Source organism: Crinia signifera, chromosome 4 (genome assembly GCF_055691185.1).
Source record: "Crinia signifera chromosome 4, ASM5569118v1, whole genome shotgun sequence".
Classification (NCBI taxonomy): Eukaryota; Metazoa; Chordata; class Amphibia; order Anura; family Myobatrachidae; genus Crinia; species Crinia signifera.
In genome coordinates this window covers 176624669-176643170 of record NC_139220.1, presented here as the reverse complement: position 1 = coordinate 176643170, position 18502 = coordinate 176624669, and the positions used below count along the sequence as shown (strand labels likewise).

The window sequence follows — 18502 nt, the reverse complement described above, 5'->3', positions numbered from 1 at the left end:
ACCGCCGCCCCTCGCGGGCTCGCTGCGCTCGCCACGCTTCGGTTGGCGTTGATAGTGGGGGTGGCGTGGGGGTGCATTTAACATTGTAAGCACCCATTAGGGTGCTTATACAATTAAAAATCTTATAGGGGGGCCAATTGACCTTAAAAAAAGCACCCATTAGTGTGCTTATACAATTTAAAATCTCATCTCATCTCATCGTATGCCATATACAATGGTATACAATTTTAAATTGTATAAGATCGGGTCCCATCGCAGCACATCTCATCTCATTGCATACCATCTTAATGGAGCCCACACACGCGCCGATGCCGGCGGTACGATGCTGTACGATGGGGTGCGCGCTCCCGCGGCACCTCATCGTACAGTACAAAAAGTATGTGCTGCACATACTTTTTCTACTAGCCTTTTCTAGCATAGCATCGCATCGCATGCACATCGTATGCACAAGGCATACGATGCGATGCTATGTGTGCTAGTTAAGCCCACAACGCACGCCGGGATCGGTGCGTGTGTGGGCTCCATAAGCCTTATGGTATGCAATGAGATGGGATGAGATGGGAGCCGTGATAGTACACAAGTACCCGACAGGGTTTAGGTTGACACATGAAATACGTTCACCAGTGTTGGAAGGTCAAAGAAGGAAAGTGGAGCACTAAGGATTGGATCAATATGGTATTAAAAAGTATATAAGTAGTTTTTTTACCTTTGAAAAATCTGTCAGAGGACAGCGAAACAGGTCAGGGAGCACCTGCTGATTTTATTAGGTTTACTGGCTGCAATTTGGATACCCTGTCTTGGAGCATCAGCTTGATCTACACCTGGATCGTCCACTGGGCACAAATTCTATTCTATTTCAAACTTGGGACACCACCACCTGCACAATAAGGATTACAAAGGCGCATATTACATCGTTGAGGATACCCATAATATATATATCGGGTTCACCATCTCCCCCCAGCGCTCTTCCATCCGGCAAGGTTTATGGACCCCACAATAACTCCATGCCATAAGTATAACCCCAATTATTTTATTATATGTACCTTTACAACATTTTTATTTCTAAACTTTTTTGTATTTTGTTCAAATATGCCTATATGTATTATTACTGTGTAGAATATTTTATACCCATTAAGTGATTTTGAATCCACATATTATTGTGCAATAAGCAAATAAAACTACTTATATACTTTTTAATACCATATTGATCCAATCCTTAGCGCTCCACTTTCCTTCTTTTTCTCTATATCGTATGTAGGAGCTGCTTGACACAACACCCTATCAGGCGCTTGTAAACTCTTAGCCGTAAGGCTATTAGTTCATTTTTTGCACAGTGTTGGAAGGTCGATACAAGCATTAGGTCAGCAATGGCAAGGTCGACATGAGGTTTTCACGTTTTTTTTGTCCCGAATGTTGACATAGTCAATATGGACACCGTCAAAGTGTGCCTCGTCCATTCGCATGGCTCACTGCGCTCGCCATGCTTCGGGCATGGTGCCTAGCTGCACAATATTCTATTCTCCATCCACTGTGGATGGTAGGGCATGAAATACCGCCTGTCGGCACTTGTCGGCTCAACAAAAAAACTCATGTCAATCTTGCCAGTGTCAAACTAATGCTTGTGTCGACCTTCGAGGCCTGTCAAACTTAGCCAGGTCAACCTAAGCCACGTTGGCCTTTAGTGGTTGACCCAATGCTTGTCAACATAATATGGGTCGACCTAATGATGGTATACTGATATAATTTCCATGCAATAAAAGAGGATGTCTTTGTCACAGCTGTGACTATTTGTATACAGTAGTGTTAATCATTGTAACACTGTCTTTGTGTAGCTGTAACATCCATGGGTGATAGTGACAGAGGATTGATGCTTTCCAATCTCGGCCTGCATTTGCTTTATAGCTAGTAATGCATGTGTATTACTGTGTGTGCCAAAGCATTATAGCACTGCCAGATTTATCATCCTCCTCGAATAGCTTCAGAGATCTGGACTGGACAGTGGTGTTATGTTTACATTTGATGGGATTGCTATCACAAAGTGATCTTATAAAAATAAGCATTATATAAACTTCGTATACATTAAATCCCAACAGATTTATCAAGTGATGACAAAGTATTTGTCATGAAAATATATTGCTAAGCCCATTGTTTTTTATAGAAGCTTCTTTCACACACCATAGTTTTTACAGAGACACTGAACAATGATTAAAACAATCCCTCTACATTTATTTTATTTGTAAGTCTAAGTTGGCTTTCGTGGATGTTTTTTTTTATTTTGGTTTTAGGTTTTATTTAAAAAATAAAAAAGTTTCTTTAATAAAATAGATCTCACTAAAGGTGCCCATGTGGTACAATGTTATGAACAATCCGTCTTCCAATTTCCCTTGAAATTCAGAACACTCCAAACAATATCATGCACACACACAGATTGATTGAGTAAACGATCAGAGTATTAGATGGGTCATTAACACATCATTATCTGTCGTTCATCATGACTATACATGGAATGATGTGTACCAAATCGTGCAAGGCAAGTTCTTATCTATCTGCATCTTGAAGGCATCAGGATGAAAGATAATTGAGTGTCAATTACATGCATTGCATCGTTATCATGCCCGCACACGGACAGTTTTTAAACGTTAGGCCATTCCAAACAGATGTTGGGTGACATTCTATGGGATGAGATAAATGCGCGTTTTTTTTTATCGCACCACTTCGCACTTTTTCAAATCGCAAGATTGGCCCGTTTTTCAGATATTTAATGAGATGCGAAAAACTGGCCAAATAGTGCGAATAGGTGCGAGGTGGTGCGATGTCTTTAGTCCTGAAAATGTGCGATTTTCATGTCTGAAAATCGCACGTTTGCAGGAAAGCGCAAATAATAAAAAAAAAAAAACGAGCGCGGGGTCCCCCGCCCGAGCCTAACCAGCCCCGGGCTCATTGAGCCGGTGCTGGTGACATAAAATCAGGGTCCCCGACAAATAGGGGTCCCCTTGATTTAATGAAACCAGCACCAGGCTCAAAGTCCGGCGCTGGTTCCCAAAATACGGGGGACAAAATGACTAGGGGTCCCCCGTATTTTAAGAACCAGCACCGGACCCAACCAGCCAGCAGGGTAATGCCACAGCAGGGGGACACTTATTATATAAGGTCCCGCGGCCAAAGCATTATCCCCGTGGCTGGTCAGCATGGGCAGGGGTCCTGGGGAAGTGGGGACCCCCCCAATGAAGGGGTCCCCCCTCTCCAGGACTTACCAGCCCATGCTGAAAGTCCGGGCCTGTCCCCGATGCCCCTGAGCGGTGGGCATCGGGCTGATGGATTGTGTAAAAAAAAGAAGATAAACTATTGTTTTCTACTGGTGAACTATGAGTCCCAGCAAGCCTACCCCGCATGCTGGGACTTGGAGAACCACAAGTCCCAGCATGCGGGGCATTAAAGGGCCCGCTGGCACTTGTAGTTCTACAGTACAAAAAATAGTTAAATAAAACACACTGACACCCTGAAAGATAAAAGTTTAATACATACACAGCCCACACACACTGATACTTACCTACCTTGGGCCCGTAGGTCGGTCCCTGGGTCCGGGCTCCGGGGCTCCAGGGCAGAAGAGTCCGGTTCCGGGCCTTGGTCCTGGTTCCGGGGCTTGTCCTGGGGTTCCGGGGCTGTTCCGGGGTCCAGGATCCGATGAAGTCCACAGGGGTACGTGAAGAAGGAAATCCTACTCACCTGGTCTCCGGCAACGACATCGGCATCCTCTCCGGCAGACGCGCTGCTCCCGGCTGCTGTGGTACCCGCTCTCGGACTGAAGAGGCAAAGAGATTTTCATCTTCCGCGCCTTTCCTCCGGATGATTCTATTGGCCGCCTAGCGGCCAATCAGGAGCCGACTTTCTCGGCTCCTGATTGGACGCTAGGCGGCCAATGGAGTCATTCTGAGAAGAGGCGCGGAAGATGAACATCTCTGCGCCTCTTCAGTCCGAGAGCGGGTACCACAGCAGCCGGAAGCAGCGCGTCTGCCGGAGAGGATGCCGATGTCGTCGCCGGGGACCAGGTGAGTAGGATTTCCTTCCTCAGGTACCCCTGTGGACTTCATCGGATCCTGGACCCCGGAACAGCCCCGGAACCCCGGGACCAAGGCCCCGGAACCGGACTCTTCTGCCCTGGAGCCCCGGAACCCCAGGACCAGCCCCGGAACCAGGACCAAGGCCCCGGAACCGGACTTTTCTGCCCTGGAGCCCCGGAGCCCGGACCCAGGATTCAGGGACCGACCTATGGGCTCAAGGTAGGTAAGTATCAGTGTGTGTGGGCTGTGTATGTATTAAACTTTTATTTTTCAGGGTGTCAGTGTGTTTTATTTAACTATTTTTTGTACTGTAGAACTACAAGTGCCAGCGGGCCCTTTAATGCCCCGCATGCTGGGACTTGTGGTTCTCCAAGTCCCAGCATGCGGGGTAGGCTTGCTGGGACTCATAGTTCGCCAGTAGAAAACAATAGTTTATCTTCTTTTTTTTACACAATCCATCAGCCCGATGCCCACCGCCCAGGGGCATCGGGGACAGCCCCGGACTTTCAGCATGGGCTGGTAAGTCCTGGAGGGGGAGGACCCCTTCATTGGGGGGGTCCCCACTTCCCCAGGACCCCTGCCCATGCTGACCAGCCACGGGGATAATGCTTTGGCCGCGGGACCTTATATAATAAGTGTCCCCCGGCTGTGGCATTACCCTGCTGGCTGGTTGGGTCCGGTGCTGGTTCTTAAAATACGGGGGACCCCTAGTCATTTTGTCCACCATATTTTGGGAACCAGCGCCGGACCTTGAGCCTGGTGCTTGTTTCATTAAATCAAGGGGACCCCTATTTGTCGGGGACCCTGATTTTATGTCACCAGCACCGGCTCAATGAGCCCAGGGCTGGTTATGCTCGGGCGGGGGACCCCGCGCTCGTTTTTTTTTAATTTAACTGTTTATTTTATTTTTTTTCACCAGAAACCTGCACAGAACATTGCGATCTGTGCAGGTTTCTGCCTAATTCGCCCATCAGAACCTGGTCTGATTTTTGGGCGAATTATAGTCACACTTTATACAAATCGCATACCATTAAATATGCGATTTGTATACTTTTCCATGTGAAAACATCTGGATGCGATGTGCTGCGAAAAGCAGCCATCGCATTTCCAGTGTGTCCAACTTGTTGGCAAAAATCGCATTTTTTTCACATTTTCGGAGCTCATTAAATATGCAAAAATGTAAAAAAATGCGATTTCGGCCGTTTTTGCGAGAAAATTCGCAAAAGTCTAAAAATCTCATCCCATAGAATTTCACCCATATTGTTTTCTATCCATGTGGGCAGGTTACCTGTGTCAGGCAGGGCCTTATTCAGCACGGATTGCAGTTGTGATGGGGTGCACATTGATTACCATAACATGCTTCAAGCCAACCCTACTATTTAATCTTCAATCATTGCGACAGTACACAATAAATCGCAGCACTTAGCTATCTACATCACCACACAGTCATTGCTATTTACTACTCCAAACAATATGCTGCTCTCTAAAATTACGTACACACTAAAAGATTTATCTGCCCAATCTGTCTGGTGTTAACAAAAATCTGGAAATGTATGGAAGCAAAAGACCATGGGCGGGATGTTGTAACATCCGCTGCCCATTATCGCCGGGCATCGCATTATTAATAACCGCATATGTTCTAACATATGCTGTTATTAACGCGTGACAGCTCTTGCGATAAGAGCTGTCCCTTGTGATGCAGTGCCGGCACTGCACTTACGGGTCTGTGACTCGGGAGTCCATCTGCGCATGCGCAGAGTGACAGCGCCATTCGCAGGGCATGCTGGGAGGGATCCGTGACGGATCCCTCAAGCAGCGCTGCGGTAAGAAGCCCATAGGCTTCTGCAGGGAATCGCCAGCTTTTGCTGGTGATTCCCTCCACAGCGCTGCCACTGCGGAGGGGCCATACAGCATACAGAAATGCTGTAAAAACCCAGATAACGGGTTTTTACCGCATTTCTGCTTTAGAGAATCTCCCCCCATTAGCCATTTGATCCCAAATGTTGGAAAGCTGATAAGTCATTAGAAAGATTGGCTAAAGCCATTTGATTTGATTTCACAAGTTTATCCAAACAATTTGAATCCATTGTCCAGCATTTGGGAGCAGATGACTGCCTTTCATATGCTCCCACACATTGCTAGATTTTTGTTCCCACCAGATAGATTGGACAGATACATTTTTCTGTGTGTAAGCCATTGGTAAGAGATTGTCATTAATTAATCCAATAGCCAGATTATTTTAGACTACATGATTTTGTGAAACACTTAAAAAGACATGAAACATAAATAAAAGTGTTACTTTGTACAATGCAAAGAGCTAATAAATGTAATTTGGCATGCAGCAGACTAAACAGCATTCCCTGCATCAGTATGAAGAGAATCAGCTGGCTGTGATTATGCCATTATTTGCCTGAGCATCCATAGATTTCATACCTCCCAACTTTTAAAAGACTGTGATTGGGACTCCTGCACGCAGCGCATCTCGCACTCCTGAAAAAGGGGGTGGCCTATGTAAACTGGCACATGCTCTCTCCAGTGGCAACTCTGCTCCCTGTATGCACTTCATTGTTGCCCTACCTCTGCTGTCCCTTTCTGCCAGTCGGAGAACATGGGCCCTGACAGATCACTCAGCACACAAGGTGCCCATACACGGTACAATTATTGTGTACAATATCGCATCGCACCGCATAGGTTTTGCAATGCGATGAGATGAGATCTAGTACAAAAAGTATGTGCAGCACTTACTTTTTGGGCTGTGCGAGGAGGTGTGTGATGGGAGTGCGCATCTCATTGCACCCAACAATTGTATCGTGTATGGGCACCTTTAAGATGATCAGTTTTGCTCGGCTACTCAAAATGGCTACAAATGACCCATGTCTTCATTCAGCCTACTACAAACCACCTACCTCACTATAAAATTAAGCGTATTTTATTCGCATGTCAAACCTAATATACAAGACTATAAACAGCATTAAAATCTGAACTCACCATTGGATATCTGGGCAATCCTATATTACTTATTCTGCTACCTCTCCAACTCCCATATATATTTAGGTAACAGAAAGTAAAAAAAATGAGTTATTGCTATGTATGGTACTTTCTGTGGTCTGACCGTTTGTCTGCCTGTTATGTGTCTGGACCTGAAATATTTACAATTAATTACGCAGTTCTGCTTACATCACTGCTGTGTGACTGTACTTTCAGACACTTATAGCAACCTGCTCTTAGTGACATCTTGTGGAAGTATATATTGAGACCATGTCATTCTGTTATGGGCAAACCTGATATGACTGCACATCTACCAAGTTTCCGTAGAGTAAATCTTACAATAATTATTTAGCTATACTAAATAATGAGACCGTGTAAATGTAGGCTTACTGAGACTAATGTAATATATGTCTAGACTGTAAAACTATACAGAGGAATTGAATAATAAAATCACTGTTTTCCTTTTGTGGAAGTGGCATTTCTAATACTGCTTTCACATTGCAGAAATGGGTAATGACACGGTATTCTTAAATGGGACTTTAAAACGGGTCTGAGCCTTGAGACCTTTCACATTGCAGGTGAAAACCGTTTTAAAAATCATTTAATACCATTCAAACATTCAACCCGTTTAACCCCCAAGGGACACGTTTCAATCCATTGAAATATAGCTGTTCAAACTGCCAAAAAAACGGCTTTAAAACGTGTAGGACTCTGCTTTTTAACCGTGTTGAAATACCGGTTAACTTTAACCGGTAAATCAACTCTGGCACTTTCACACTGCAGCCTTAAACGTTTTAAAATGGAAAAAAAACGGCAATATACCGTTTTAAAAGTGTGATGTGAAAAGGGTATAAGTTGGAATAGAATATAGCAACAAACCCACTACAGAGTGCAAACATGCAATAATAACTTGCCATGTGTGACCTTAAAAGCAATGTAATATAGTACAATGGATCTTATCACCTTTGTATTCATAACTGTGGTAATATGATTTTAAATGAGCAGGATAATTTAAATAACACTGTTCCCAACTCTTGAAGATGATGTACTAATATGGTAAAGGGTATAAGAGGATGTTCTTTATAACATATCAGCTTTGAATGTATTATGTCTTGTGGTCAGGCAGGACAATTTTGTTGCCAATTCCTAAAACTTCCAATGGAACCTAGATATGGAATTAAAGATCCTGAAATTGGTTCTGTACCAACCCCCCTAGTTTTCTAGGAAAACTGGAAACCCCCTATTTTAACGTGCTCACATTCATTTTTAAAGTTAATTGCCAAGGTAACACTCAGATCTCCTGGACCAAATACAGAGTTTAAAGAATAAAAAATACTAAGTTAAAATTTGATGTAAGTCTTAATAGTAATCCTCATAGCCATCAATCTGGACCCTGCCTCATGGGTTAAAATTATACAGAAATATACAGTAGTATAAACCATAAACCAGGCATAAATCTACTGCAGCTCCAGGTATCCACCAATCCAAAATCCTAACATTTGTCTCACACATTCAAAAAATGTTTTTATTTTTCACCAAAACCTTATAATTCATCATTTGGAGAAGTGGGTTTGACTTGCTAAAATTGTTAGCTATCCTTTACTCTCTGCAAATGGGACCACTAATCTGGCATTTGACCTGAGCCCAAAAATTTATTAAAGTGGCCTTGAGTACTACAAGTTATAAAGGGCCAGATGTATTAAGCCTTAACAACAGATAACATGGAGGGTGATAACAAGTTATAAAGTTCCAGGCAATCGGTTCTTAACTGTCATTTTTCGATCACAGCCTGTTACATGGCAGTTAGGGGCTGATTGGCTAGTCCTTTCCGACTCATTAGCACACTCCACTTTATCTGTTGTTAAGGCTCTTTTAATGTATACATAAATTATTAACTTGGATGTATTCAACTGTTTAACATGAACTAAGGAAAAAAAATATTATTTTTGTTTTATATTTTGTCTAGACAAGGGGACTGTGCATAAAATTGTCGTTCTTCCCAGTAATGGCTCCGTTAGTGGAGAGCTCATCCTAGAAGAACTGGAGGTTTTCAAGGTTTGGCACATCTTTTTATTCTAAAACTGGACGTGTTTACATACAACTTTGATCTGCCAGACTTGGCACTATATGTACAGCTATAGATAAAGAGCCAGGAGTTGTAATGTATGTTTGCTGAAATTAGCCTTGAAATAACGTAATGTTTGGTGAACTGTGCAGCTATGATCTCAGTGAGCACTTTCAGACTTCACTTCAGACATGAGAAATGGAACTGCCCACAGAGCCAGAAGCGTAACTAGGGCTAAAACATACACAGAAGCTGATTTGTATTCTTGCTGTCCTAACTGGATGATACTGATGTCATTGTAATATACTTCTGTTCGTCACTATCTTTGCATTGAGTTCTACTTCCAAGGATTTCTTTCACGGGATACGTTCATTGGGTCTACAGCAATTTGGTCGACAAGTGTTGGGTCGACATGGGTCTAGGTCGACATGGGTCTAGGTCGACATGGGTCTAGGTTCACAGGTCATTAGGTCGACACAAGCATATGTTCGACAGGGTCTAGGTCGACAGTCAAAAGGTTGACATGGGTTTTTCAATGTTTTTTGAGCCGACGTGTGCCGACAGGCGATAATTCATGCCCATGTGTCGACATCCAAGTAAAAAAAAACAGTGAAAAACCCATGTCGACCTTTTGACTGTCGACCTAATGATTGCGTCGACCTGTCAACCTTGACCTATGTTTACCTTGACCCGTGTCGACCTAGACCCTTGTAGACCTAGACCAAGGTCGACATTTCCCCATGTTGACCTAATGGTGTCGACCTAACACTTGTCGACCAACTTGCTGTAGACCCAGTGATCCCAACCCTCTTTTACATCATTTTACATAGTAATTAAACATTTATTATTATTATTATTATTATTATTATTATTAATAATAATAAAAATAATAATCTGCTTCTGCCTGTCATTTATTTAGCGCAGTTTTTAAAATGACAGTCAGATGCTGATTGGATGCTTTGGGCAAATACTCCACCTTATCTCTCTGCAAGGCCTGATACAGCTCCGCCTATTACACAAATACAAACAATAATAACTTATCAAACAAAGACTATTAAACATATTGGGACACCAAAGGGTCAGCTTAATTAAAAATAAAAGGGTATGGCAAAGAAAAAATGACCCTTCGCACTGACCGCAATAGATTAGAATCAGCTTTTCTGTGTATTGGAGGGTGTAGTACAGCAGGATTGCCACTACTATCATTATTTTCTGCAAACAAAGCTGAAAACATTAAACAGATAAAGGAAAGAGGGTGAGAACAGACCTATCGGTGCTGTGTCACAGCCGCTTGTGCCCACACGGAATTACTATTCTGCTCCATCAACGCTCAATGCATTTCTATGAGCTGCAGGAGCTAATTAGACGCACAAGCACTGTAATGGGGCCTAGTCAGTTGCCGTGGGTGTTGTGCACGTGGCGATTTCCATAGCAACAATGAGCGCAGCTATATCTGTTCTAGCACAGAGAGCAGTCAAGTAGTAAGATATGCCCCCTACCCCACCTCCAAATCACAATAGGCAAAAACATACCATAATGAAAAAACAGCCTTCTCAAAAGCATTAACCCCTTGCTACTAAATGTGTGCTGTCTCCAGCCTATATGGTTAACCTCCACCAGGCATTTTAAATGCCTTCCGTCTCCCTTTACATCCACGTTCTGTACCAGCCTATTCAATGGGCATGCAGAGCCATGGATCAATAAGGAACAAGAAGAAGGGAGTCCCTCCATGGCTGGGCTATAGACTATAGGCAAGAGCAGCTAATATCATCTCTGATTGCATCAGCATTTTGACATCTCTGAAAAGAAATGCTCTATGTACTAAACACAGATGTAACCGCATAAATAAATATCAGTGAAACAAAATTTTGCTGTAATTCTGTGAATGTGAACATGATTTAAACTCGCTGAGTGTTTGATAAATAGTCTAAGCTATTACTTTGTGTGGTAGACATCTTAGTACATATGATTATTGAATAGTTAACTGATTAATGTTAAATGTTTATTGGTTGATCTTATGTTTTAAAAAGTCTGTTTTCTTGGTTTAGAGTCATTCCCCCATAACATCAATGAAGATTTCTCCAAAAAAGGTAAATTGACTTGGATTTAACTACTTACAGATTACTTTACATCTTTAAATCTGGCAGCAAGAACATTTTATTTTGATAAAGTCTAAAACAATTGGACATTGTTACAACAAAGTAACATTTATCTTCTCAGTGCTGAACGTTTCTGAATACCATGTACGGTTCTTTCGAAGAACAGCTTAAACTAATTTTATGCACTTGTAGCAAGAGCCATAGCCACATGCTTAGAACTACAGTATGCAACTATACAAGCCAGAACTTAATGAAGATTGCTGACAGATTGAACGCTCATTTCTACGAACAAATGTTCCTCGCATCTATGGGGGGATTCAAGTGTTTTGTGTGACGGCGGTCAGTAGATGGCACCCGGCAGAGCAATTTAAGTGTTGCTCAATACGGGCATAGACAGCTGCTGGCACAGACGTTACTGTTATGTTGTTCCATAGAGTATGAGTCCTAGGGTCAACCCAATTGACCACTATTGGTCCGCAGTCCATAGGTTTACAGCTTAAAAAGGTAGACATGGCTTCGGTCAACATGGACAAAAGGTCGAAATAGAAAAGGTTGACATAAGCATTTTTTAAAATGGTGTCTGTGTCAACGTACGTCAACTTATATGGACATGGACACCATGTCAGTGTACCGCTTAGCTTGCCATGCTTCCGGCACACTATACTATTCTCCATCTATGTCCATGTGTATGGTACAGTATGTACTGTAAGTATGTAAAAAAAAAAAAAGCACTGGTACTGGAAAAAAAACATGAAAAACTAATATCGACCTTTTTCACAGTGACCTTTTCTATGGCAAAATGTTGCTTGTGTCCCCCTTTTGTCTAAGTCAATCTAAGCCATGTCGACCTTCTTTAAAGTGTCAGCATGGGTGTCGACCTAATTTGTGTACCATATGTGTATATGTATGTATGTGTGTGTATGTATGTATGTGTATATATATATATATATATATATATATAAAATTTATTACACGCACATACATAATGAAGTGTCCACGAGGGACACTTAAAATATTACCATTTTTTAAAAGGTCCCTCTGACAGTTTAATAATGCAATATTATTCTAGTTATTATTATTATTATTACTACCCTGAATGGAAAAGGGACGGCTTGTTTAATTGTAACATTACACTTCACAGCAACAATTGTACGTCAGCTCCGAAGAAGGTGTCACTCAGGTGTCTTTGCATCGCTGCCACATATACGGAGCTGCCTGCGCAGACTGCTGCCTGGCCAGAGATCCTTACTGTGCCTGGGATGGGAAATTCTGTTCCAGGTATTATCCATCTGGGAAGAGGTAAGACATTATTATGTTTTGTATGGCAGAAACTGAGATATAATAAATTCCTATTGTACCAGGTGAAACCTCTCAATGAATGTTTTTGTTGTTTTTTTTCTTTTGATTATATTTATGCCTCTCTTTACTACAGTGTTAGTATATCACTAATTGTTTATATTTACGCCCCTCTTTACACAAGGTCTGGTTCTAGAACATCACTTCCTGGTTATCCAAAATTAGTTTGCAATGTATTTTATGGTATATTTAATACATGCTGACACCAAGAATAAAGGCGCTTCCGCTGCTTCAATTTCCCGCTCAGCTTTTACGTGGGTTACCAGCTTGAAAGAAATATCACACTAAAACGGCCAAAGTTAATGCTAATGGCTGCTGCCACCAAGAAGTTGCTAAAAATTCTTCAGGCTGATTATAAATCATTACACGCTACAATCTAGCATCCAACGGGTCAATACTGTACACTAATCTCTGGTCAGAGTGGTAATACATCAGAGTAATAACTATTCTGTAATCTATGTTGATTACGTTAGATTATAACATGCACAATACTGCATTTCGGACAGGGGGTTCCCAGAATCAGGTTTAAATTCCAATGATTATCAAATGTGATATGTATTTGTTAGGAAACCACCTCATTTTTGGTACAATAACTATGATACACACGCATGATTTCCAGCTAAAACCAAGCTTTCTATCTAGAAAGATAACATAAGAATTTTTTTTATGATATTTAATAATCGATATTCCATTGACCTGATACAACATGAGTGTCTGAATATTTTTGATTGAAGTATGTATTCCTGAAAATAATGTTATATCTGTGATGAGGTAGCACAAACATAAATACATTTATGGATTGAGGTTCCAAAAGATTTGCAATTCAGTTTCTGGACACAAATCTGCATTAATGAAATCACACTTATGAAGACACCATTTAACTTATCCAGTGGCGGTTTTTACCTATGGGCTGCAGCAAGGCTGCAGCCCCCCCAGGTAAAATCCGCCACTGTAGTAAAGCCAGATGCAGTCTGTAAAACTGCACTGGCTTCACTGTGACTGGCAGTGACTTCCTATTGGAAGTCCGACCTGCCAGTCACAAAGGCAGTCCCATTGGGAAGTGTTCCCTCCCTCCGGGACGCCTTTCTGCGGGCTGCCGTGCAAAAACGTCGATTGCACATGCGCAGTACCTATATCAGTACTGCGCACGTGCTGGTCCCGGTGCCTGTCATTTGTATTGTACAGGCGTCGGGACCAATATTCCTTCTATAAGCTGTCTATAAGCTGTTGCCGAAGCAGCCCATAGAAGCTGGCCGCCTGTGCCAGTCATCAAAGCACAGGCGCCGGGGACCCAGGAGAGGAGGCAGTGGCGGAGGCGACAGGGGGAGGGGGTGCCTGAATCACGGTACCCCAGCTGCGGTCAGAGGCAGCCCACCTCCCCCAATAAGGTATGAGCCGCCACTAGCTCCTTTTCAACCACCATATATATATTCCATAAAAAATACAATTTGAGCACTTCCTGTACATATTGTGGCAATCTTGAAACACAGGGCCTTATTCTAGTTCACTCTTAGAGGCAAATTCCTTCTCAGATGGACAAAACCATGTGCACTGCAGGGGGGCAGATGTAACAGGTGCAGATAGAATTAGATTTGGGTGAGTTATTTTGTTTCTGTGCCGGGAAAATACTGACTGCTTTATTTTTACATTGCAATATAGATCTCACTTTGTGGAAAAACCCCACCCAAATCTAATTCTATCTGCACATGTTACATCTGCCCCACCTCCAGTGCACATGGTTTTGTCCATTTGAGAAGGAATTTGCCTCTAAGAGTGAACTAGAATAAGACCCACAATCTCTGGGTGCCAGTGAACTGTTCCTGAAGACCTAAATGCTGTTCATAAAACTAAGCATTGCTGTATGCATAGGCCCTTATTCTGGTTTACTCACAAAGGCAAATTTCTTCTCAAATGGACAACCATGTGCACTGCAGGGGGGGGGGGGGGGCAGATGTACTGTAATATGTGCAGAGAGAATTAGTAAACACAGGATTTCTGGAGGGGGAGAAGTGTACAGTATCTATAATGGGTGCGCTGTGACTCAGGGGCCCGTGTGCATCCATTTTACCCTCCAGAGTCCAGCAGCTGGAGCGCTGCAGAAATCACTGGCAATGTGGCATGGTGACCAATTCTCCAGCAATCTGCACATGCTCAGTGTTCAGACTCCACAACGCAGCAGGGGTTTGTGCATGCGCAGTACAGTCTGCGCACCAGAGCATATGGTCCTCCTCCTCTTTTAAGATGCCCCTGAGTGGGATGTTTCCAAATATTTGATTGTATTGCGATTGTCAGCAGCCTATGAATGATAACATAATTAGCATGTGACAAGTTATAGGCTGCCCCAAACAAAGTGCAGTTTATGTAATACAGTACTTCAGACATATGCAGACCCAAGGATCACAGTAAGCCCAGATTCTCTCTCTGGTGCAATGATTGATCCACAGACACAAACACCCAAAGACCATACATGGGAGGGTTCAGCCAGGTCAGCTCAGCGAAGGGCATGGTGTGCCGTGAAGGGGTGTGGTGGGGGACGTAAGGCAGAATAGGGGTCAGAAGCAGGGCCATGACTGTGTAATGGCGACATTGTGAGACAGCGATGATGCATTGTGAGACAAACCACAGTGGTGCACTTCTACTGTCAGGCCTCTGGTTCCTCTCTCCGACTCAGCCTCATGTCCCTCACAATTCCCCCCCCCCCCCCATCCTCTCCCATGGACTGTGACTACTGTTGGGAAGTGTGTTGGCTGCAGGAGGCTGCAGGCAGGGGAGTGTGTGCTTGACTGGAAGACTTTCCTCACACTTCCGGAAGACCAGCAGTGCAAACCAAATCATGGGGAATAGGCAAGTACAGTATGACACAGACACTGTAGACTTGGAAAGAAAATCTGCTGCCACTGAACAAGTGCAATATCTTTAAATCCTTTATACTGCATGTAGTGGCTGCTGGAAGGGGGGTTTCAGCAAATTGGAAACACCTCTTGCATTTGCCTATGAGATGTATATACCTAAAAGAACACTAGAAAATGTATATGCAGCTATTTTCGGCTGCCTCAGGAAAGTGTCTCAAAGACGTAAATGTTGTGTTTTCCTGTTTTAGGAGAAGTAGAAGACAGGACGTAAAGCATGGAAATCCAGTTACTCAGTGCCGTGGATTTAACATGAAAGGTATATCTGCGGCCTTATATCAACCTGAGACAAAAGCTAAGCACCTAGCAGAATGTTTGCTAATTAAAATGCGAAATTGAAGGAAACTGTAGCAAAATTAAGGTAAAAGTGCACAGCACAGGAATCGTGCAGAGCATCTTGTGCCATATGGCCCAGAAAGGATAAGTGTATAAGAACACAACTATAGTTATCTCTGAACAGTGCCACCACTAACATTAAAGTTTTTTTTACATATGCGCCTGCCAAGAGAGATGTCTGCTGATAAAGGATTGGGACAATGATCTGGACCTCTTAAGATGATGATCGCTTGTACCCACCTTGCTAGAGTGAAAAAAAGAATGTGCTTTACACCTAAAAAGGGAAAAATGCTCCCAGTAGCATTAGATCTCGGAAGTTGGCCCACCCCAATTAAAGTAGTAACCAGCACTAGACTAATACAGCCTCAACTTCTGACAGCATTACATGAAAGCTTGGAATAAGACCTGAGGTAAAATGCAGACTCTCTAGCGTTACTTTTAAGATATGTTATTAACCTATCCTTCATTGGCAAAAGTCGTTGGGATGATTCTCAGTATATTCCGCTTGCCCAATTCCACTAGGGGATTTATACCTGTGGTGAACACATGCCTGAGACATATTACAGGGGGGAATTCAATTAGCCTTGAGTCTGCTGGTAGGTGTAAGTGCAGCTATATGATACACTTACAGTACATTACCTCTGGATGAATCATTTTTGTTTGCAGCCCCATGGGTATGTATACAAAAACATTGAGGTCAAAAAGGGAGTGTCATTGGCGTTTCAATGACAGGTTTCCCATTTATAGGTCACCAGATCAGCCTGGCATAGTATAAAACTTGCTTCTGACTACAGTAAATATCCAATCAAAACAAGCAGATTTCAACTGATGGTGCTGGAAAAGCAAGAGAAATAATTGCCAGTTATATTTAGCATTCTAATTTAAGTAGATAGTACCAGCACATGGGATGCCAGTGGTAAGATGCCAACCATCCTTGAAAACCCGAACCCCCTACCTGCAGCCCAACACTTCCCCTACCAGCAGCCTAACCCTAACTCTCCCCTTTAGTGCCTAACCCTAACTGTCCCTGCTCCCTCTAGTGCCTAAACCTCCCAACGCGAACAGGCTAACCCAAACGTACCCCAGCATAATTACAGTCCGGTTGCAAACAGTCAGGATACATGTGTCATTCTGACTAGTATCGGGATTCCCGCACCATTATTCCTACTGCCGGCATCCAGACCGATGGTATGCTGACTGGATCCCAGTTTAACATGTAGATCTCATGCATAACACACATTTAAAATCGAAGTGGGCATATTTGCTTCTGCAATGTACTTTTTGTTTGACAATTTTATATTCAATATACTCAGTAAACATTAATGGTATAATCCAGGGGTCCTCAAACTATTTTGCTCTGGGACCCCATCAGACAATAAAAAAAATTACAGGACCTCAGCAAGGTCTTGCAGAAGGTCATCACATCACATGTGTAGTCAGCAGACAGCACATACATGGAAACATTATGGAGGAACAAAATGATGTGAGGAGTCTAAAGGCCTAGGTAGCTAATCACTATGCGATTTTGTCCCGATTTCATCCGAGTCAGATGGATCGGGCAGTGAAATCGGGCCAAATCGCAGGTTTAGACACCCGGTCCAACACTCAGAGTCCTGTGTGCATCGGGTCAGAGTCGGGAGGTCAGACTGGCTGCACATAAGATTTGCTAAATCTTATGTGCAGCCAGGCAGGGGACATAGAGGTGGTGGATGCTGGCGAGGAAGACGTGCAGGAGGCAGGGGACGCCGGTGAAGGAGTCGGGCAGGGGGATCCGGAGCAGGGAGCTGTCAATGCTCCAGGAAGGTGGAGGGAACTGGGGGGCGGGGGACGCTGTGGGGGACACAGAGGTGGCAGTAACGTAGAGGCGGGCACGGGGACCGGGAGCTGTCAGCAGTGGAAAAAAAGCCCATATAATGATTGGGCATCCTGTGATTGGCTGAGCACTCTCTCAGCCAGTCAGCAATTGGCTGAAAGAGTGCTCAGCCAATCACAGGCTGCCCATTCATTGTATGGGCTTTTTTTCAGTACTGACATCTCCGGCTCCCCCTGCCCGGCTCGATGTTACTGCCGCCTCTGTGTCACAGTCCCCAGCAGCGTCCCCAGCAGCGTCCCGCCACCTCGATGTCCCCCGCCCCCCTACTCCCTCCACCTTGCAGCTCCTTAGGAGTTGCATATGATACATCGCATGTGATGTATCATTTGCAATACTTGGCACATCAAGTGCCAAATCATGTGTCCCCCTCCCGGGAGCTGCAGGAGGAAATCAGGTCCCACTTGTCCTTAGGACAAGTTGGACTAATGTATGGGGGCCTTAAAACAAGTCGCGACCCCATGCTGAGAAGGTCGGTACTTTGGGACAAGGAGTCAGACCCACAGTTTGAGAACTGTTGGTATAATCATACATGTTTATTTATTAAATTAACATTCAGTTTAGTTCATTTACAAACTATGCATCTTATAATATTTTAGAGCTTGGGAATTTCACAAACAGAATAATTCTTCTTGTGTAAAGCAAATATGAGTATTAACTCTAATACTGCAGTCTTACCAATGACCATAAAATATTTTACCTACAGTACAACAATAACACTTCCATGCGGTTTTCAAAGCATAAAAGTAGTGTTACATATTTACAAGTCACTGGATAACATTACATATATAAAGCAAATTATTATATGTGTAAGGTGT

At 43.3% G+C, this 18502-nt stretch overlaps 1 protein-coding gene across 2 annotated transcripts in view; it reads left to right on the top strand.

Annotated features, from left to right (window-relative positions):
• The window catches only part of SEMA3C (semaphorin 3C), a 184159-nt gene that overhangs the window by 150051 nt on the left and 15606 nt on the right, over window positions 1–18502 (top strand). For both annotated transcript variants that reach the window (XM_083183068.1, XM_083183067.1), the window contains exons 13-16: window positions 9016–9104; window positions 11163–11204; window positions 12355–12512; window positions 15670–15737. In XM_083183068.1, coding sequence (XP_083039194.1) covers window positions 9016–9104; window positions 11163–11204; window positions 12355–12512; window positions 15670–15737 — 357 coding nt within the window. The remainder of the gene's footprint in view (window positions 1–9015; window positions 9105–11162; window positions 11205–12354; window positions 12513–15669; window positions 15738–18502) is intronic.